General features: G+C 37.4%; 1 protein-coding gene, 1 long non-coding RNA gene and 2 pseudogenes across 3 annotated transcripts; 3 read left to right on the top strand and 1 right to left on the bottom strand.

The window, feature by feature from the left end:
- The first annotated feature begins 3,669 nt into the window (after positions 1-3,669).
- LOC114103892 (olfactory receptor 9K2) lies at positions 3,670-4,626 on the top strand. The gene has a single exon (XM_027949728.2). It carries the CDS (start codon positions 3,685-3,687, stop codon positions 4,624-4,626), a length of 942 nt encoding a protein of 313 aa, XP_027805529.1. The 5' UTR covers positions 3,670-3,684.
- Positions 4,627-11,938: 7,312 nt separating this feature from the next.
- On the top strand, positions 11,939-17,629 carry LOC139705195 (uncharacterized). Of its 2 annotated transcripts, none has more exons than XR_011707075.1 (2): positions 11,939-12,562; positions 16,497-17,629. It is a non-coding gene; the product is annotated as an uncharacterized lncRNA (long non-coding RNA). The 2 variants fall into 2 exon arrangements; XR_011707076.1 differs by lacking the exon at positions 16,497-17,629 and adding an exon at positions 12,969-13,178.
- Positions 17,630-19,119: 1,490 nt separating this feature from the next.
- On the top strand, positions 19,120-19,692 carry LOC114103890 (COP9 signalosome complex subunit 8 pseudogene; annotated as a pseudogene).
- A 2,089-nt stretch (positions 19,693-21,781) lies between these two features.
- LOC114103886 (SOSS complex subunit C pseudogene) lies at positions 21,782-22,096 on the bottom strand (annotated as a pseudogene).
- Positions 22,097-22,591: the final 495 nt, after the last annotated feature.

Raw genomic sequence — 22,591 nt, 5'->3', positions numbered from 1 at the left:
AAATGAGCTAAACAGACATTTCTGAAAAGAAATAACAGTGGCCAAAAAATATATGAAAAAAATGTTGAATATTTTCAGGTGTTAGGGAAACAAAATCAAAAGCACACTGGTGACTTACAAGTAAGACAAAAAATTTCCCTTAAAATATATTATGAAATATAATATTTCCTTTTATATCTATTTCAATTTGTTTACCAAAAATTATGTTATGATGTTAAATTGAAAATGTGACTTTTCAATGTAGAAATTAAAATGGAAAAATCCTTTTGGTTCCTACCTAAGCATTCACACAAGGAAAGAGGAAAACTTTTGTATTATTTAAGTCCTATTATGCTCTCTCTTTTTAAAAATCTAGAGTCTCTATGGTCCTTATGGACTTGGTTCTGGAACCTAGACATGTAATAATTAACTTACATTTCCTTCTCTCCCAAAGGTGACTGTCTCCCAGAAGGCAAGAGAAATCTCAATGCTGCAATTATTGGGAAAAGTTACACTGTTATAATAAACCCCAAACCCTTAAGAACACTGAGGCTGATATTTTTGCAGATTATTAGATTCCAGATGGTTTAGGAATCTGAACCTCTACTTACATATCCACGACAATCTATTCTCCTTCCTTAAAAATATATGAGCACCTAAGAATGCAGGAGAGAAGCTATTCTGATGTTTGATTCTTGAGGTTCACTTTATGTAACTATAGAATATAGATCCTGTTATCATTTCAGTTTTGGCAGAGCATTATTAGAAAATTCACCTTGATTTTCTCCTGAGATAGACTACATAAATTCTCAAGAAAGCAACTACTGAAGGAAAGCATAGTTGAAAAAATACAGATGAGAAAAATAGGTGACATTTCTGTATGACAGAAATTGAAAATTAAGATAATTAACATTCATTTGGGGGAAGAGTTTTATTTTATATAACAATCATCATTTTCCAGTACTTATAGTTGTGACACAGCAATTAATTAACTTTATGTTTACCTTTCTAGAATTAAAAAAAGGAAAACTTTGGACTCCACTGCTTCATCTTTAACAGATCTGATCAACTACCAAATAACACAAGGTAAAAAGTAACTTTTAAAACACTTGAGCTTTTAGCAAATAATTAGCCACAAACTCATTGTTTGTTTGTTGGCTACTTTGGGAAGAACCTCTTTTTTTTCAGGTAAAATGTCTTAAGCCATACATTTACTAATGTTTATGATGGTATAACATTCATAGGTGATATTTATGATATGGATTTATTAAACATTTCTTTGATTATGCATGCTAATTAGATATACTTTATCTATAAGTATTTATTGATTATTTGTCATTTTCCAGACTCAGAATATTATGCTGATAGTAAATATACAATGAACAAGTTGATTTTGATATTAAGGAAATTGTTATCAGGTGAGGAATAATGAATATTTAATAGTAATATTAAAACATGATATTTGAAAAAGTTTCATAAGAATAAACCTTGAAAATTAAAGGAATTTAGCAAAATTAAAGGAAGACAAATAAAATATACTGCTTTTCAAAAAATGATACTTCATAACTACTCAGGCTCTCTTTCACTACTAAAGTAAGCCACATCTCTCCAGACCATAAAGTATGACATAATTTAAAATCTTGTTTCTTCATGATAAAGTAATCTGCATAATTAACTTTTCTTAGGATTGGTGCATATTTTATTTTTAGTTTTTAAAATTGTAGTGAATCATGATAACACATTATGCCATTTTTCTCTTTGTCCTATTTTTTTTCCTCAGGGAAAATATTACATTGCTCATAATTTTCTATAAACCTTAAAAAATTATCTGATTCCTTCCCTCAACATAGAATGGTTTAGCCTCAAAAGCCCATTTGCATTTTATTATTATAGAACTGCATCACTCTTGTTTATGAAATTACAATAAAAGAAATCATGGCTACATTTATTGAATACTTTTCTGTATATGGTGTCAAATGATTTGTCTACATACATGATTTTGTATCCACAAGAAAGGTTTGAGAATTTTATTGCTCTTATCTGCCTTTTCTGTTTGAATACTCTACCCAACAAGGTACAAACAGTACTCTACCCAACAAGGTACAACACGGCACAAATGCTCTCTACACAATAAAGAACTCTCTCAAGGTCTAATTCAGGAAGTGAGAGAAGCAGAAGTGGAACCTAAATCTGTCCTAACCTAAAACCCATGCTGACCACCACAGTATTTCATTTTCTTTGCTTTCTGCATGCTCAGTTATTATTCAGCTTTTAACTACACAGTAAACATTTATTGATATGTCATTGGCCAGGCACAGAATATATCATGATGACAATATATGGAGAACAAGTTATGTCCTATGTTAAGAAAGATATTGTTATGTGAGGAATAGTTAATATTTAATATGAAAATATGGTGATAACATCTATTATCCTTGGGAGGTATTTTGACCCAGATGGGAGAATTAGGAAATTTATTTTAAAGATAGGAAAATTTAACATGAAAGCACCAGTAGAAGTCAGGTAAAGGAACAGAAACACTTCCTTTTAAAAGGCAATAGTTTTAATAAACCATTAAGAATGATTAGGAGAATGGATTCTGGAGACAAGTTTCTTAGCCTTGAACTACATGCTGAACCAGCAGGTGAATTTCAACAGACTTTATTTCTCTGTACCTTACCTGTAGACATGGCAATATAAAAGTATTCACCTTACATTATTATTGCATGGATTAAACAAGCTATTATGAAAACCTTAAGAAAAGTGTCTGACATATTTAAAATGCCTTATATATGTTTGCTGCTATTACTATTGCCCATACAGAATGATGGATAGTCCTGAGGGTAAAGAAAAAAGTATACCATGTTCTTAATACAAGGAGTTCAAATCGATTTAAGCTGTCTAATCAATTAATGGTAGTTATGAGGATGAATCAGGATACATAAGAATGCAATTAACAATTCCCTCATATTCATATTTTGTTCAGTGTAAATTTCTAAAGTGAGTCTTCTGAGGACCTCTCTTTAAAGAACTATGAACTGTGAGCTAAGGGAATGCAAGTTTTTCTTTTAATGAAACACTATTGATGTTGCATCTGGGAGAGAGATTGTCATATTTGTAATTGGTTGTGCACACCTTTTATTTTAGTGAGTATAAAAATTTAGTGGGTATAGAATTCAGTTTCCATGACCTACAAAATGCAATTGAATATCTTAAATAATTAAAAAATACAATCACTTTATTTATATCTGTTAGTACTATACATCAAACCCACAGGTTTTCCTAAATGTGATTACTAAAGACCCCAATATCTCCAAGTCCAGAGTACATAAAGTGCTTCCTGAATGAAATTCATCAAATTATTGTGCTCTCTTCCTGTTACTGCTCTATGATACTGAAATTATTATCTAAACCAAAGGGGGAAATATGTAGATAGTGGTATTTGCCTATGTGAAAAGTGGTTTGGTAGAATTCCATTACAGGCACAGAAAAAATATTCTACCACTCTAATAAGGGAAAAAAATTAGATTCAAAAATCATTAGGTTGAATTCTATTCAAGTCACAGTTTGTCTATGATGATAAAATTAATAATGATTTCAGAATAATCTTGTAAATCTAAATACTGTATGATGATTTATAATACTAAGATCAAAGCTAAGAGTGTATTTGTTTACTTTGCTTATGCCTCTCATCAGGTGTCTTCCATGGGTGACAGGGAAACAAGCAATCACTCAGATATGACTGACTTCATTCTCATAGGCTTCAGGGTGCGCTATGAGCTCCATCTTCTCCTCTTCCTGATATTTCTGCTTGTCTATGTCATGATCCTTCTAGGGAATGTTGGGATGATGGCCATTATCATGACTGACCCCAGGCTGAACACACCAATGTATTTCTTCCTAGGCAACCTGTCTTTTGTTGATCTCTTCTATTCATCTGTTATTGCACCCAAGGCCATGAGCAACTTCTGGTCTGAAAGCAAGTCCATCTCCTTTGCAGGCTGTGTGGCCCAGGTCTTTCTGTTTGCACTTTTCCTTGCTACAGAGGGATTTCTCCTGGCAGCCATGGCTTATGATCGCTTCATTGCCATCTGCAACCCACTCCTCTATTCTGTTCAGATGTCAACACGTCTCTGCACTCAGTTGGTGGCTGGATCGTATTTCTGTGGATGCATAACTTCAGTTCTTCAAACCAGTATGACATTTACTTTATCTTTTTGTGCTTCTCGGGCCATTGACCACTTTTATTGTGATATTCGCCCACTTCAGAGATTATCTTGTTCTGACCTTTTTGTCCACAGAATGCTCTCTTTTATCTTGTCTATCATCATTATGTTGCCAACCATCATAGTCATTATTGTTTCTTACATGTATATTGTGTCCACAGTTCTAAATATTCGCTCCACTGAGGGCCGCAAGAAAGCCTTCTCCACTTGCAGCTCCCACCTGGGAGTCGTGAGTGTGCTGTATGGGGCTGTTTTCTTCATGTACCTCGTTCCTGACAGGTTTCCTGAACTGAGTAAAGTGGCTTCCTTATGCTACTCCCTAGTCACACCTATGTTGAACCCTTTGATTTATTCCCTGAGAAACAAAGATGTCAAAGAGGCTCTTAAAAAACTTCTAGAGAAGAAAAATGCTATTCTATGATTCTTATTTCTGTTCCAACAGTTGTATTGTGGCTATAACACCTCTTGTAACCAGTAATGTTATTCTCCTGATCGTGACAAAAATACTCTTAGTATCTTTTTCCAGGTGACATACCCTTGCCAAATATTACTTTTTACCCCTCTGAGACATCATTAATCCTGAAAGTCCTGGATATGGGAGATGTTGTGGATGTTAGGGAAGAATTTTTAACAATGAACTCTTTTACTCATCTCCAATATAATTTTATTTCACCAAATCAATGTGTATGCCATAGTGTTGAACAATGTTTCCATACTTTATTATACCATCCAAACAAATCCTGGTTCTCAGAGCTCCATGACTCAGGACTCAAACAGTGAGGAAACTACTTCTCCAGGAGGTGAGAGAAAAGGAAAAACAGTCCACTGATAATCGGTATCCAACTTAATGCCTTGAACACTGGGAAGGTTGAAGCACATCAGATAAGGCCAAGAAACTGAATTGGAGCTTCAGGAGAGTGGGTGTTGGGTCTGGGGGTAAAATATAAGGGTTGAAAAGACCTATAAGTGTTGGAATTTCTTGGTGGGGGGAACCCCAGGATTGAAGGGGCAGCCTGTCTGGGGCAGAACCCAGAGGTATTGGAGCAGTAAACTGGTACATAAAAGTCATGGTCTGCCAGCCATGCACAAGGAGCTCAAAACATAAATATGTCTGTGAGAAAGGTTGTGTAAACTTCGACCAGGAGCTTTATATTTGTGAATTCCAGGCAGAAACAAACACAGGAATCCAGCAGATGCCAACTGTGAGCTCTAAATAGAGTCTAGCAAATCTGGAAATTTTTTGGTATGGAGACCATTTTACCCGGGAAAAATACAGATCAGAGAGACCATAGAAAGCCCATGTCCCCCTTTCCCACTCCATTGACTTGGCAGTGAGCAGGATATGCATAGGGAGAAACCAAATAGGGCAGAGAGAAAGAGATTAGTGCTCCAAAAGCAGCTTTGCCTAAGGGTAATACAGATCAGAGTTGATACAGAAAGCCCTCAGCCTCTATCTACCCCTCCAATTGAACCAGGATCCAGCAGCACACAGAATCAGCAGAAAGCAGAAACTCAATGGGATAGAGTGACTGAGCTCAGTGCTTGAAAACACCCTTTGGGAAACAAAAAGCAACAAAAAAACCTCCCTCAGTATCCCTGAAAAACAGAACCCTCGAAGGACAGACTTCCTCAGCCCATGGATGGTGCCCTGTGGAGAGTAGTGGGATACAGCACTAGATGCATGTTGATTCATTAATGCCCCAAAACCTCCTCATAAAAACACCTGGGGAAATACAGACCAAATCCCTGCCCCTGAGAGCTTCACTTGCAGTGATACATTGTGCAAATTCCAAACAAAACTCAGGAAATCAGGCTGCCGGCATCTTCCAGAGCTCTTCACACCATCCCACTGAGAAGGGAAGCTGAGAAACAGAAAGGCAGTTGGCACAGAAAGCAGACAAAAAAACCCTTTCATTGACTGTTTTGCTATTTTATTTTGTTAAGATTTGATTTGTTTTTGAATGTGTATTGATTAACAAATGATGGACAGTTATGCATTTGTACACATACATATTTGTTTTTGTTGCTCTTTTTAGCTTTTAACATTTCCTTAAGGAAGCTTTTCTTTTCTTTTCTTTTTTTGTGCTCTGTATTTTTTCTGGAAGATTAGGTCTTTGATTAGTATATTTTTGGGTTGACTTCCTATTGACTCTCTCATAAGTCAGTTTTCCTTTGTTTCTACTTCTCTCTTTTTCTTGCCAACAGCCAAACTCTATTGTTCACTCTCTCATTCTTCCTTTAACTCTTTTACATCTATTGTTAAAATTCTTGTTTTTAAAATATTTTTTAAGGTTTTCTCCTCTTAAAACACATACTATGTCACCCCTGCATATGCCCTACTCACCTCTAGAATCTACAAACCTTTTTCTGCAACCCCATCTCTTCTTCTTTTCCTGTTGAAAAACTATGTTTAACTGGATTCTTTTATGTATTCATATATCCTCATTTTTTTCTCATTTCCACCATTTTATTTGAAGGCATTTATTTTTAATGGATAAATATTTCAAATACTAAGATGTTTGATTAGTGTATATAGATTTTACTTTTTTAAACTTTTATTTCTATTCTTATATTTTTATTTTATCTTTTAATTTTTTAAAAATTTTCTGTTGTTATTTTTATTATTTCCTTTTTCTCACTTATTGTTTTCCTTCAACTCTCTTTCTCTTTTTCTCTGCAAAGAGCAAACCTCTATTGTTCTCTCTTCCATTTTTTTCAAAAAAATTTTACCTCTATTTTTGTTTCTCCTCATAATTTTCACATCCTATGTTACTTCTGTTCTATCTCTGGTCATCCTGTAAAATTGGAAACCCTATATAAATTAACTGTTTTTTTTACCATGGGCAATAACTGATCATATTGTTTCTGAGTATTGTAACAATCAAGATTGTAGATTTCAGTGTAAGAGCTATTTTGTATAATGCTATAAATTGTTTGCATCTGTTGTTGTTACTATCTGACTCCCCCTAAACTGTGAGGTACAAGAAATCTTCAGGGACTCTATAATTCCATTATGTAGAAACCCTACTGTCTCAAAATCAACTCTTAGATGGGTAGACATACAAACATCATGAAAAGGCAAGGGAAATTGCCTCAAAAACCCAAAATAAGTCAAAAACATAATCTATTAACAGTATAGCGAAAGAAAATTTGGAGAAGGAATTTAGAATGTTCATGGTTAAACTGATTTGTGAGGTAAAGCACAATATAATGGAGAAAATACAGGTAACAATGATCACTTTAATAAGGAGAGATCTTGAAAACAAACAAATAAAAGAAATCCGAGAAATGAAGAAATCAATAAATCAAATAAAACATTCATTGGAAAGTATCACCAGCAGACTAGACCACCTGGAAGAAAGCTCAGTAAAGAAGACAAAATAAATAATCTTGAAAATAAAGTTGAGCATGGGTAAAATATGTTAAGAGACCTTAAACTAAACCTCCAAGAAGTATGGGATAATACAAAAAGACCAAACATAAGGTTTATCAGGATAATGAAGGCTCAGAGATACAAACCAAAGGAATACATAATCTTTTCCATGAAATAATGTCTGAAAATTTCCCAAACGTTAAGAATGAAATGGAATGTCAAATACAAGAAACTTACAGAACCCCAAATATATAAAATTACAACAAACCCACAACAAGGCACATTATTATGAAGATGACTAATATATAGAATAAGGATAGACTTCTAAAGGTTTCCCATGAAAAAAAAGTCAAGTAACACTTAGAGAGAAATCAATTTGGATCTCACCTTCATTTTCAACCTAGACCCTTAAAATTAGGAGGTCTTAGAATAATATATTTCTGAAAGAAAATGGAACCCAAACAAGAATACAAAACTAAGCTTCAGATTTGACAATGAAATAAAAAATCTTCCATGATAAACATGTTAAAAGAATTCACAAATAGAAAGCCTGCACTACAAAACATACTCATTAAAATATTTCATGAAGAGAAAATGAAAAATAAAAGTGAAAACCAGCAATGGGAGGAACTACATTAAAACAATAGTCAATCAAAAAAGAAGCAATTTCAAAATAAAAAACGGAAATAATTCCAAATGACAGGAAACAACAACCATTTATCAATAATAATATTGATTGTAAATGATCTAAACTTGTCAATCAAAAGACATAGACTTGCAGACTGGATTAAAAAACTAGAACCATTTCTATATCATCTCCATGAGATTCACTTCATAGGCAAAGACATCTGCAGGCTGAAGGCAAAAGGGTAGGAAAAAACTTACCATTCACATAGATTTCACAATCAAGCAGAGCTTTCCATCCTCATATCTGATAAAGTGAACTTCAAGTCAAAATTAATCAGAAGGGACAAATAAGGACATTTCATACTTCTTAAAGGAACTTATACATCAACAAGACATAACAATGTTAAATATTTATGCCCCAAACAATGAAGCATCTACATACATTAAAAAAACCCTTCATGATCTCAAGAATCAAATAGATCACAACACAACAATACTGGGTGACTTCAATATACCTCTGTCACCAGTTGAGAGATAAAAAATAAAATAGTTTTTATTTTTCAAATAAAAAAACTAAATAAAGGGCTGGGGATGTGGCTCAAGCGGTAGCGCGTTTGCCTGGTATACATGCAGCCCGGGTTCGATCCTCAGCACCACATACAAACAAAGATGTGTCTGCCGAGAACTAAAAAATAAATATTAGAAAAAAAATTCTCTCTCTCTCTCTCTCTCCCACTCTCTCTTAAAAAAAACTAAATAAAGAAGCCATATGAGAGAGAAAGAGAGAGAGAGAGAGAGAGAGAGAGAGAGAAGAGAGAGAGAGAGAGAATACCTTGCATTCTATCAGATCACAATGGGCTGAAATTAGAAATCAATAATAAAATTTAAAAAAAATAGAAGCTATTCAAACACCTGGAGACTAAGTAATACACTATTGAATGACCAATGAAGAAATCAGAAATTAAATAAAAAATACTTAGATGTACATGAGAATAGTGACACAACCCATCAAAACCTTTAGGACACATGAAGACAGATATAAGAGGAAAGTTCAATGCATTGAGCTCATTCATTAAAAGAACATAAAATCACCTAATAAATAACCTAACTTTACACCCAGAACCCTAGAAAAAGAAGAAAGAACAAGCACCAAAAGCAGTAGAAGACAGAAAATAATAGAAATCAGAGATAGAATTGAAACAAACAAACAAACAAAAACCTCAAGAAATCAGTGAAACAAAAAGTTGGTTAGCTAACAGAGAGGAAACACAATTACTAAAATTCATGATGACAAATGAAGTATCACCGTGGACTCCACGGAAATACAGATGATAATCAGACACTACTTTGAAAATTTAAACTCCAATAAAATGTAAAATCTTGAAGAAATTAACAAATTTCTAGAGATATGACCTACCCAAATTGAGTCAAGGGGACATAGAAAATTTAAATATATCATTTTCAGGTAATGAAACTGAGGGTGACATTAGAATTTTACCAACCAAGAAAAATCCCAGGGTGAGATGGATTCCCAGCTGAGTTCTATAAGATCTTCAAAGAAGAGCTTACACCAATACTCCTCAAATTATTCCATGAAATAGAAAAGGAGGGACCTCTTCCAAACTAATTCTATGAAGCTAGTATCACCTGATACCAAAACTAGAAAAATACACATCAAGGAAAGAGAGCTTCAGACCAATATCCCTGATGAACATTGATGCAAAAATTCTCAATAAAATCTTGACAAAATGCATATAAAATATATCAAAGAGATAATGCTTCATTCTAGGATGCAAGTTTGATTCAACATACAGAAATCAGTAAAATGTAATAAACCACATCAAAAGACTTAAAGACAAGAATCACATGATTATCTCAATAGATGCAGAAAAATCATTTGATAAAATACAACATCCCTTCATACTCAAAACATTAGAAAAACTAGGGATAGTTGTTGAGAGCCATGGCCCTGGTTGTTCTGATGCCTGGCATTTACCAGAGGGAATGTTTGAAAGGTGACGCCAGCGAACCATTGAGATGATGATTTGAGTTAAGCTATATTTAATTGCTGTGATGCTGGATTGATTGTATTGAATATTTGACCTTTACTTTCAGGCTATGGGGCCGCTCTTGCTGCCTCAGGTGCCCACTGCTTTGGAGTTCCTTGCTACTTTGGAGTTCTCCTGGGGATTCCTGGAGGGTTCGCCTTGGTTGGGGAAGGTCCTGAGGAGGGATTTCCGGTTGGTGTGGTGTGTGCCTGGAAGGGCTGCGTGGGTGGCGTTCGAGGAGCTCAAGAAAAAAAGGAGTTCCTGTTTTGAACCTACAAGTGCCTTGTGGCAGCTCAGTCATTTTGTGCCCAGCCAGACTGCGGCATTGATAGTGGGAACACACCTCAACATTGTAAAAGCTGTATACACTAAACTCAAGGCAACATCATTCTAAATGGAAAAAAATTGAAATCATTCCCTTTAAAAACTGAAGCAGGCAAGGATGCCCCCTTTCATCGCTCCTATTCAACATAGTCCTCAAAACCCTAGCTAGAACAATTAGACAAAAAGAAAAGAAATTAAAGGGATCTGAATGGGGAAAAAAAGAGCTCAAACTATCCTTATTTGCTGATGACATGATTCTATATTTAGAAGACCCTAAATCTCTACTGGAAAGTTTCTAGAAGCCATAAACAAGTTCAGCAAAGTAGCAGGGTATCTAATCAACACTAATAAACCAATTTCATTTCTATACCCTGATGATGTGCCAGTTGAAAGAGAAATCACAAAAACTATCCCTTTTATAATAGCCTCAAAAAAAAAAAAGACATTTGGGAATCAATCTAACAAAAGAGGATAAAAACCTCTCTATTGAAAATTACAGAACACTAGGGAAGGAAATTGAATTAGACTTCAAAAAAATGGAAAGATCTCTCATGTTCCTGATAGGTAGAATTAATATTATCAAAATGCCATACTACCAAAAGCACTATACAGATTTGATGCTATTCCTATTAATATCCCAATGAATTTCTTCATAAAATTGAAAAAAATATCATAAAGTTCATTTGGAAAAATAAGAGACCCAGAATAACATAATCAAAGTAATCCTTAGCAAGAAAAGTGTTGTAGGAGGCATCACAATACCAGAACTTAAAATATTTTACAGAGGTATAGCAACAAAAATGGCTTGGAATTGGCACCAAAACAGACCAAAGGAATGGAACAGAAAACACAGAGACACACTCATATAATTACAGTTATTTCATCCTAGACAAAGACACTATAAACAAACTTTGGAGACAAGATAGCCTCTTCAACAAATGGTGCAGGGAAAACTAAAAATCCATATGTATTAGAATGAAATCGAATCCCTCTCTCTCACCCTGCACAAAACTCAACTCTTAGTGGATAAAGGACCTGGGCATTCAACCAGAGACCCTGTGCCTTCTAGAAGAAAAAGTAGGACCAAATCTCCATCATGTTGGCTTCAAAATTGACTTCCTCAATAAGACTCCAAAAGCACAAGTAACATCAAGAATCAGTAAATGGAATGATATCAAACTGAAAAGCTTCTTCATAGCAAAAGGAAATAGAGATGTGAATAGAGATTCTACAGAATTGGAGAAAATCTTTACCACCTGTACCTCAGATAGAGCATTATTCTCCAGGTTATACAAAGAATACAAAAAAACTTAACACAAGAAAAGTAAATAACCCAATAAATAAATGGGCAAAGTGTTAGGTGCAGAGCAGGCTGAACTGTGTTGTCTGCAGGGCAGGCTGAACAGATGTTGGCTGCAAGATAGCCCACGCACTCAAACCCCCCTCTATCTAGTCCTTTATCACCTGTTTGTGTCAAGTCCCGCTTAAGGCTGAGCACTCAACCCCCCCTTGGGCCAACAAGGCAGCTTGCAGACCCAGAGGCCCCATTAGATTTGGGCTATAAAAACTCCCTCCTGCCAGGCCCCCCTCTCACTTGCCCCCCCCTCTTGCTCCCTCTCTCTCTTGCTCCCCCTTTCTCTTGCTCTTTCTCTCTTGCTCTCTCTCTCTTGCTCTTTATCTTTCTTACACGCCCTCTCTCTCTCTCTCTCTCTTGCTCTTGCTCTCTCCCTGTTCATCTCTTCTCTTTTCTCTCTCTCTCTTTCCTTCTTTCCTTTCTCTTTATTGCACTGCTGCAATAAAGATCTTTTGGTTGCTCCGAGTGTTGTGGTCACTTTCCTTTCATTGGTGCCGAAACCCGGGAGAGGGTTAAAACCCACTTTGGGGTCCCTCTTCCTACGGAAGTGCCACTCACCAGATGGCCTGAACCCAGGCCTGAACCCATTTTCTCGACTGCCAGAACTCCATCCACCACCGACCTTCGATTGGTGAGTTTCCCCTTCCTGGAGTCCTAAACCCAATGGTGGTATCAGGAGGATTTGGCCGTTGATTGTCCGGCAAACCTCTTTGCCCACCTGCGGGGAGGAAAACACCCCACCACAGCCTTCAAGGCTACGGTGGCCCTCAGGGACTCCTTCCTAGGGCAGAATAGACTCCTGGGTTCAAAATTATTCCCTTCCCTTCCCAGCTGTTAGTTACCAGCATAGGCTTTGTAGGTCTCCCTCAAAGGACTTTGAAACCTCCGGGGACACATAACAGAGAACTGAGCATCACAGTCCACCCAGACCTTCACCATCTTGGTGGCTCTCCTAAAGTCCTAGTCCTCAGACACTTACCCTCCCCTTCCTCTCTCTTCCCCTGTCTCTCTCTTTCCCCTCTTTCCGGCCCTGCAAGTCTCCAGCCTCTCCAGGAGGGGTCCCGAAAAGTAAAGCCTTGGCCAAGGTCTCCCACGGCTCCAGTTCCGTCCAGGATGAGAGCTTCAACTGTCAGGATTCAGTGACGACCAATCTCTGCAGTTCGAACCTGCCACTAAGGCACTCCTGATTTTTGGCTCTAGCGGGGACGCCCCTTTTGCCAATAAATCAGTTTCCTCCTTCTCTCTTATACTACAATTGCATCTCCTTCCTTCTCCTCTATACCAAGTTTGCATCCCCTTCCCTCCTCCTTATACTACTTTGCAACATGGGTAATGTGTCCTCTCTGCTGGTCGGCTCTCCCCTACAATGCCTCTTGGATAACCTCAAAACCCTCTCCTTGACACCAGACATTAAACCCCCAAAATTGATCAAATATAGCACCCAGGCCTGGCCCACTTATCCCTTAGACAACCAAAGCAGATGGCCCCCCTTTTGGGTCCCTGGATCCCTCCATTCTAAGGGATCTCTACAATTACTGTGAGCATTCGAAAAAATGGGTAAAAAGCTGCTATATCAAAGCTTTCTTCTTGCTTGTGCTCTCTGCACCTCTTGCAGACCTCTGCAAATTCTTCTAGCTTGCAAACCAACACCCACAACCACTGATCCCCAATCTCCTCCTCCTCCGGACTCATCCACTACTTTTGACCCTACTGATGAATTTCCACCCTATCGCCCAGATCAAATAGGTCCTCACCCTCAACCTTCTGCCCCAGCCCCTCCACTGTCTCCCCCACCTGAACAACCTGACTTCTCCTCTCCACTCACTAGATCAAAAACCTAAACAACCGTCTTTCCTCAAAACATTGCCTCTTTTCTGAGGTAGCAAGTACTGAAGGAATCCCTTCACCCACTCACTCCTCTCTTCTCCTGTCAGTGCCCACACCGGGTCCCACCAGGTCCTCTTACCAGTTAACCCAAAGCTCAAACCAGCTGAGGAGAGCCCTTGGACCCCTATCAGAGATCTGGTGAAATGGCCTTTAAAGTTGCTTTGTCATCACTGAAAACGGGTTACTAAGAATTGTCCCTTACAGCCTTTTTGGGATATTCACTCCCATCCTCCCCTCTGCTCTACCTGTTCTGCTGCTCAAGTTTTCCTTGCTAGGGAAAATCCTATTCTTTTACATCACTCCTTCCTCATTCTCAGATCCACCAAGCTGCTCTCAGCCCTGCCTTCCTGTCTTCCCCTCCTTACCCAGGCCCACAGAAAAGGCTTAACTGACCTTCTCCAGAAATCTTCACCATGGCTGATTTTAGGACTTTCAACAAAAGAATCTCCACAAAAAGTTCAATGTAGATAAACTTCCTATTTTCCTGTTGCCCTGTTTTACTTGGTCACTGGCTGGAAAAATCAGCACTCCAGGCGCTGGACACCCCCTTACTATTTTTTTCACAAAATATGTAAAACAAGGCCACTGGCTTTGAGCTGGGGCTTCACAGAGAAGGCTACATGTCTAAGATAAGGAGGTTACCAACTGGGCTCCATGATAACAGCTGGCAGGGGTGGGGAGGGTGGGGGGAAAAGGAGAATAAGGAAAAAAAAAAGCTCTCCCCCTCCCAAGTGTCCTTGAAGGGTTAACTTGCCCAGAACAGAGGGAAAAAAAAACTGCTTTTTGTGAACTTCTGCAGACTGCGAACTTCTGAGCCACTCCCCTTACATGTTGGGTACAAAATTCTGAAACAACCTAAACTTGGGGTTCAGGGGATTAATTGATTACAGCAGAAGATGTGCCCTCTAAATCCGGCTGCAACCAAATAAAACTATTTCCCTATCTTCAGAGCTATCTTAGGTGCCTTGCCTTGTCCGTCCCTACAACAGTATAATTCTATATACTTAAACATTGTTCATGTATTCATGAAATGGTCAACAGATGTGATTAATTGTATACTGCAAATAACAAAATATCTCTTATTAAAATGGAATAATTTGCCTAAATTCAGAAATTTACAAGGATTATTTAAAAATGTAAAAAAAAGAAAGAGTTAACAAATAGGAAAGAAAAATTAGAAGCTTCTAGGTATGGATTTAATAGAAGGAAAATGTGTTTCTGGATAAGAGAGTCTATTAAGTAAATAAGAGGGTTTAAGTAAGTGCTAAAGAAGGTCTGTATATACAACTATGGTTAAACAACAACTGTTATTTTGCAATATTGTAATATGTTATTTCTCTAAAAGCTAAACTTGACTAATATAAAAACATCAATAATAATTGTGGTACTATTACTCTTCTTTGTATATTAAATGTGTTCATATTTTCCAGGTATATGTCATTAAGATAGAAGCTTTAAAAAACTATATCAAGCCGGTGTTCTCCAAAAGGTTGCATGGTTATTTTAGGCTTATAAAAATAACATATCAGAGATTTATTTATATCATTTGATGTTTTATAACTGGACCCGTTATCAATAAGATTAATATAAAGTTCTATAAACTGGGTACAATTTAAATGTAATATACTGTATTATCTAGTATTCATGTGACATCAAGCAACAACATATATAAACTTTATAAAATAATATTAAAAAAAGAGATCAGCTTCAATACTAGAACACTTTACCTAAGATTTATAAATCTTAGCCTTACCTGAGATAAGGCTGTGCTTCCCATCTTACTACATGTAAGAATGACTCCAGGCCAGACTTCAGCTAAAGCCCAACACTCTTAATTTAGGGTGAAACTGACTTTGCTGGATGTTTATGATCAAGACTTAAAGTTAAACTAAAATGGCCAAAAAAACCAATATTTGGCTCTGGCCCTCTGAGTCAGTCTGAATCCAGGGAACAGGGAACTTCTCTAAAGAGCTTTGCAACTCTGGGCCACATAACCTCCTGATCAGGGAGATTAATGAGACCACTGGAGAATGAAAAGCCAATCAGTACATTTGCCGTGAATAGGAGGGTCATTGGAGACAGGAGACATCCCTGATGCTTCCAAGGGAAGCCACATGGTCAAGCAAGACCTGGACCCATCCTAGCGCAAATGGCACTAGCAGAACTAAGAAGCTGCTCTCAGGTTCCCCCACGAGCGACCCCTATGGGAACTCAGCTGACTCTTAACAATAGATAGAAACAAAGTCAATTTTGACCAACTTGATCTTAAACACCTACCAAAAACAGTTAAGCCAAAACCAGTCATTCCTGGGAGTAATAAAGGACAAGAACAGCTAGAAAAGAGGAGACAGCAACTAAGCCAACAGGCTCCATGGGGAATGTTCAGTTAAGTATGGCCTTGGCTCCTCCCCCTCACAGGACCCCTATTAGTCCTCTCTATGTTTCTCCTAATAGAACCATATCTATTAAATTGCCTACAGAAGTTCATGCAAGATCAGATACACAAATTCACCAACAAGCTGGTCAATCAACTACTTCTTTAAGACTACCAGCCCTGATGCCCAAGATGGACACCTACGACTCATGACCAACTCCTCTGGCTCCAGAGACTCTGTGCCCATCTAAAACCCTTTCTAACCCCTTTTTTCAATTTTCACAACCCCTCTTTCACTTCCTAGGAATGAGAACTACTCTCCAGCACGTCCACTCTGCTTATTCTGTCTGCTCTACAGTATCTCCACAAGGAAGCATCAAACCTAAACTCCCCCTGGTACCACCATGTCTCCCACCTTAAAAAGGCACTTGTTCCAAATGTCCAGTCCTGGACTTCCACCATGCCCACCAAACTCAAAATTTCTCGCCAACCCTCTTCTTCTTTTACTAATCATTATTCTCTCTCAAGTTTTTATCTCAAACCACAGATACCTCTTCTACATCCAAGCGAGATGACACCACCCACTCTCAGTTTATGGGTCAAGGCGATTGCCCTTCCACTGGCTGCAAGTGGTCTGTCACCCTTAACATTACTAGATTCAACCAAGCCACCTCCAATACTTCCTAGAGTCCCTGCTACAGGACCAGTGGCTGATACCAAGAATCTCCTCCATCTAGGACTGGTTTGATGCCATCGAGGACTTGTGGCTTCAAGGAACTTTTATGGACTTTACCCCTACCACAGTAGTTGTCTGTAGCCACTGAGTGTTATTTCTGCTCTGGTGTTCTCAGACCTGTCCCCCGAACATTCCTCCTCTTCCCCTTCTAGGTCTAATGCCGCCCACCATTAAGCAGGAAGAAGCCAGAGGACTTTACGCCTGTCCCTGTGTTACTTAAAAAAAACAAAAAGGGAGGAATGTTGGGTGCAGAGCAGGCTGAACTGTGTTGTCTGCAGGGCAGGCTGAACAGATGTTGGCTGCAAGATAGCCCACGCACTCAAACCCCCCTCTATCTGGTCCTTTATCACCTGTTTGTGTCAAGTCCCGCTTAAGGCTGAGCACTCAATCCCCCTTGGGCCAACAAGGCAGCTTGCAGACCCAGAGGCCCCATTAGATTTGGGCTATAAAAACTCCCTCCTGCCAGGCCCCCCTCTCACTTGCCCTCCCTCTCTCTTGCTCCCTCTCTCTCTTGCTCCCCCTTTCTCTTGCTCTTTCTCTCTTGCTCTCTCTCTCTTGCTCTTTATCTTTCTTACGTGCACTCTCTCTCTCTCTTGCTCTTGCTCTCTCCCTGTTCATCTCTTCTCTTTTCTCTCTCTCTCTTTCCTTCTTTCCTTTCTCTTTGTTGCACTGCTGCAATAAAGATCTTTTGGTTGCTCCGAGTGTTGTGGTCACTTTCCTTTCACAAAGAAATTGAATAAATACTTTACAGAATTAGAAATATGAATGGTCAAAAATATATAAAAATGTTCAACTTCTCTAGCAATTAGAGAAATGCAAATTACAACTACACTGAGATTTCATCTCACTGCAGTCAGAACGAGAATTATAAAGAATACAAGTATCAATAAATATTGGCAAGGACGTGGGGAGAAAAGTACTCTGATACACTGTTGGTAGGGCTGCAAATTGGTACAGCCACTATGGAAAGCAGCATGGAGATTCCTTAGAAAACTTGGAATGGAACCACCATTTGACCCAATTATCCCAATCCTTGGTTTATACCCAAGAGAATTTAAAACAGCATACTACAGTGATGCAACCACATCAATGTTTATAGTCACTCAACTCACAATAGCCAAACTACAGAAACAACCTCAGTGTCCTTCAATGAATGAATGGGTAAAAAAAATTTGATATATACACAATGAAATATTACTCAGTCATAAAGAAGAATGAAATAATGGCATTTGCCAGCTGTCCACAAAACACTCACCTAAGCATGAGGACACACATAGGTTGAATAGAAAAGGTGTGAAAAAGATAATCCATGTAACTTCATGTAAATTATAGCCAAAGAAAACAGGAGTGCCATACTTAATATCAAACAAAATGGATTTTAACTAAAAAAGTGGTATATTCTATGTGAGGATTAAAAAAGTTCAATTCATCAGGAAGATAAAACCATTATGAATATATGGGTACTCAACATCCCCGTACACAGATATGTGAGGCAAAAAATGCAAAAAGAAAGGAGGAAAAAAAGAGAACATCACAAAAAGAGTAAGAGACTTCAATACCTCACTTTTAATAATAAATAAAAATCTAGACACAAGATCACTACTGAGGGCTGGGGTTGTGGCTCAGTGGCAGAATGCTTGTCTAGCATGTATGGGGCACTGGGTTTGACCTGGAGCACCACATAAAAAATAAATAAATAAAGTAAAAAAAAACCAAAACTAACTTCTTAAAAATAATCACTAAGGTTTAGAATAACACTGTGGAGCAAATGGACCTACCACACATTTTCAAAACATTCCACCCAATAACAAAAAAATCTATACCTCTTTCTAGAGCATGCAAAAAAACATTTCCCAGGACAGATTACTCCTTAGGTCACAAATAAGACAATAAATTTCAGAAGATTGAACTAATGCCATGTATATTTTCTGAACAAAAGAAAGGAAAAATTCTTGAAAATGAAAATAATAAACTCTTGAGCAACAAATGCATAAGATAAAAATAAAAAGGGAAATTAGTATTTGGAGAAAAGCAAAAAAAAAAAAAATGCCAAAATTTATGGCATGCTGAAAAAAGAAGCACTGAAAAGAAAGTTTATAGGTAAAGTTTATAAAAATGCTTACAGGTTAAAGTCTACACTGCAGTAAGGTGTCTGGCAGTCTGCAAGTTGGCAGCAAGATCACCTGGGAAGATGCCAGGGGCAGTGATGGCAGAAGGCACCTTCAGTTTCAAAAAGTTGCTGAATCAGTGCAAGAACCAGGGGCTGGAGTCTCCTGGAGGAATTGCTATACCCCCAGTGTATGGTCAGCTTTTAGATTTGTATTTGCTCCACAAGGACACGAATAATGCAAGATGTCTTTGGAAAAGGATACCACCTGCTATCAAATCTGCAAATTCTGAACTTTGGGGAATTTGGTCAGTAGGACAGAGGATCTGGGAGAGAGATTTCCCTGGGATCTATATGACCATCTATGTCCACCAGTGGCAAAAGTTAGTCCAGCCAATCATGGAAGCACTTAGACATGCTACTAGGAGATATGTACCTTCCTTGAGGATTTATGAGGTTGTGAAAGTTATATTAGAAAAAAGAATGGCAAGCCGACTCTGTCAGGAGAATGGTTCGCCCAGAAAGCCAGTTGCAGATTCCCTGGATGTTTCCTGTAACAGGTTTATTTTTTTTCCAGAGCCTGCCCCAGTTCCACCAATCCTTAATGAACAGCAATTAGCCAGACAGACTGATTATGTGGCTCTCCTTGAAAATTGATGCACCATTCTGTGTTCAGCATCCAATTCAAATCTTATACAATGACAAATATAGAAATGTAAAATGTTCATTTTACTGGATGGATTATTAGCACCTCAGCATTCTTACTATGTAATTAAATACTATATATATATATATATATATATATATATATATATATATATATATACACACACACACACACACACACACACATATATATACATACACACACACATACACACTTTATGCTATATAGTTGTTAAAAGAATTCTCATGTTGTAATATTTAACAATTTGGTTGGAGCCTATTAGTATTATGCAGTTAGTTTATATTTCCTGGAGATTCATAATAACTCAAGCTCTTCTGCTTTGTATAGAAGAGTACGGAGCTTTCCAGGCACACAGCCCCATCTGCACCACTGTTTGGATAGCCACAGTGATGCGCTTGGGCTGCAGCAGTACCGTGCCCAGGACCAGAACCTGAATTCCTGGGATTGTGATTCACCCTCTTTGGAGAAAATGTTTTCTTTTATCCCAACCTATGGAGAATCATTAATAGATACAGAAATATAGCTAAGGAGCAAATAAATCTTTTTCTGAGTAAGCCAGTTTGTTAGTGTTAGTTTTCTTCCAACAGTGTGAGTACCTTAAGTTTTGGCAGTGGAGGGCTTAATGGGAGAATGCGATGTTCCTAAATATTAACTTTGGACATCTTCTTTCAGAAGAAGGGTAAGATTAAGGGTACAGTGCTTTGTGTGGGGAAGGAAGCAATTGTCATAAGTGTTCCAACTTTCCTCCATCCAATATTTTGCTTACATTTATACCGTGGTTCACGTCAGGCCTTTTGAAGACATGCTAAACAAGTCTTCCTTCTTTATGTGACAACCCTCCAAATATTTGAAGTTGTTTATTGCATTCTTAGTTCATTTATTCTGCATTTGTTCAATAAATATTTAATTGAATTCTTGAACTGTTTCATCTGAGCTGGTTTCTAGAGTTTTCACTACTTTGGTCTTTCTGTGGATACTTTCTAGTTTGTCATTGCCTCTCAAAATAAGAATTTCTTAATTCAATGGAAATGACATCCATAGTGAATCTATGTAGCAAAAATTACATAATTTATGTTTTCTTCTATTTTATTGGGTATTTCAGTTTTTCTTATCCATGGAAATTGTAAATTGCCATTATATTTAATTATGATAAGGACATCATGTTGTATTTGAAATGTGTTTTACAGCTGAAGAAATGGAAATGTAAGAAGTCAGAGTCAATAGGGAGAGTTTGATGAGGCCAGGGTTTTAACTTCCAAATGTTAAGTATACATTATTTCTATGAGCCTTGTTTTTTTTTTTTCATAATTTTAAGCTTTTAATTAGATAATAAATGAACAATGAAACCACACAGACATAACATTTATGTAGTAATGCTAAATAAGACCATGTACAAATAAATGTGTAAGCCATCATATTCTTTATAATTACTTTGAATAGCACTGACACATCATTTATAATGGCATATGTTTATGAAAGATGCTTAAGACTGGTTGGTAATTTAGTTTTATCTTGGGTTTTCTTTTAAAATAATGAGATAATATTTATACATTTACAAACAGTACTTCTGGATGATAATGTTGACTCTAAACTTGAAAGCTATATACTACATCAATCCTGTGGACTACAAATATAAACCTAACTTATTTAATCCTATGCATTCACATTTTTCAAAAGCACCCTCATTTCTTTCAAGTTAAATACCATAAATGGTTCTTATAAGGCTATTGTGGACACAACATATTCAGTAGTTAGGGGCTGATTTTACATGACTATCCAATTTCGATTGAGAGCTAAAAGTCAAATGGCATTACAAAAAAGATAAAGTCACTAAGCAGCATAAACAAATTTTCAGGTAACCCAGCTTCTAAAGCTTTCATCATCCTAGACCCCCACTCCACTTCTTTTTGCTTTTACTTACATATTCCTTTCTTTTCAAAAAGCAAAAATATATGTAAGTTCGCCAAAATTCTGAATGTCACAGTGTGTACAGCACTGAATGAGAGGAGCTTTGGCATTGGGTATTAGAAAGTAATTTTCATTACAGATGTTTTTTTTTCATTCTGGGTCAAGGCGAAGTAAAACAGGAAGAATAAAATTTTCAAAAGCAGAGTCTTGATTTATGAAGTATCCAGATGAAAGTGCATGAGCATGCTGCAAAGCTGCCTTCTGCTGGGCTGCGATATGCTGCTGTTCTGCATGATCCCGGAAGTCCTTATTAAGAGCGGGTCTGGAGAGTGCAAGGCTAGCTCCAGGATGATTTGTTGAAGATTGGTTCTGCATAAGTAATTTTCGTTTCTCTTTGTCCAGTTCTGCCAAGATTGCAACTCTATTTGTGTTTTGAAAATCTTGTCCTGAAGGGTTTGCTGCCATTTTCCTGTTTTCTGTTTCAATTATATTCAGAGGCAACAGATTAGCACTTTACATTCACCCAGGACACCTTGGCACTGGGAAGGCCTCTCTGCGGATTGCAGCTGTCAAGGTGGAGTGAACTTTGTTTTTAATGGCCAATTGGAATGGACCCGAAAGTTCATTAGTGGGGTTGGTTGATTAAACAATGGTGTGGAGAGTGGAGAGCAGCTCTAAAGGGCTGATGATGGGAACAGCAGAGGATACAATTGAGCAGGAGCCTCAATACTTGGTTATTTACCCAGCCTGAGGTGCTTAAGAGAAAGAAGCTCACTAAATAACACTCTCCTTAAAAAAGAAGAGATAATCATCACAGTAAATGAGGACAGATACAGACAATAAGAAAAAGCAAAGGAACAAACCACTCCAAACAGCACACAACACTTTAACAACTGATCCCATTGACACCACTTCAGAAGAAATGGTGGAGAAAGAAACAGAAAGTTCATAGTTAAAATG

Source organism: Marmota flaviventris, chromosome 3, assembly GCF_047511675.1.
Source record: "Marmota flaviventris isolate mMarFla1 chromosome 3, mMarFla1.hap1, whole genome shotgun sequence".
Classification (NCBI taxonomy): Eukaryota; Metazoa; Chordata; class Mammalia; order Rodentia; family Sciuridae; genus Marmota; species Marmota flaviventris.
The sequence above is the reverse complement of the archived record's forward strand: the minus strand, read 5'-3'. Positions and strand labels throughout refer to the sequence as shown.

Excerpts from the sequence above, each read along its gene's own strand:
- LOC114103892 (XM_027949728.2), top strand. The coding sequence starts at position 3,685 with ATGGGTGACAGGGAAACAAGCAATCACTCAGATATGACTGACTTCATT.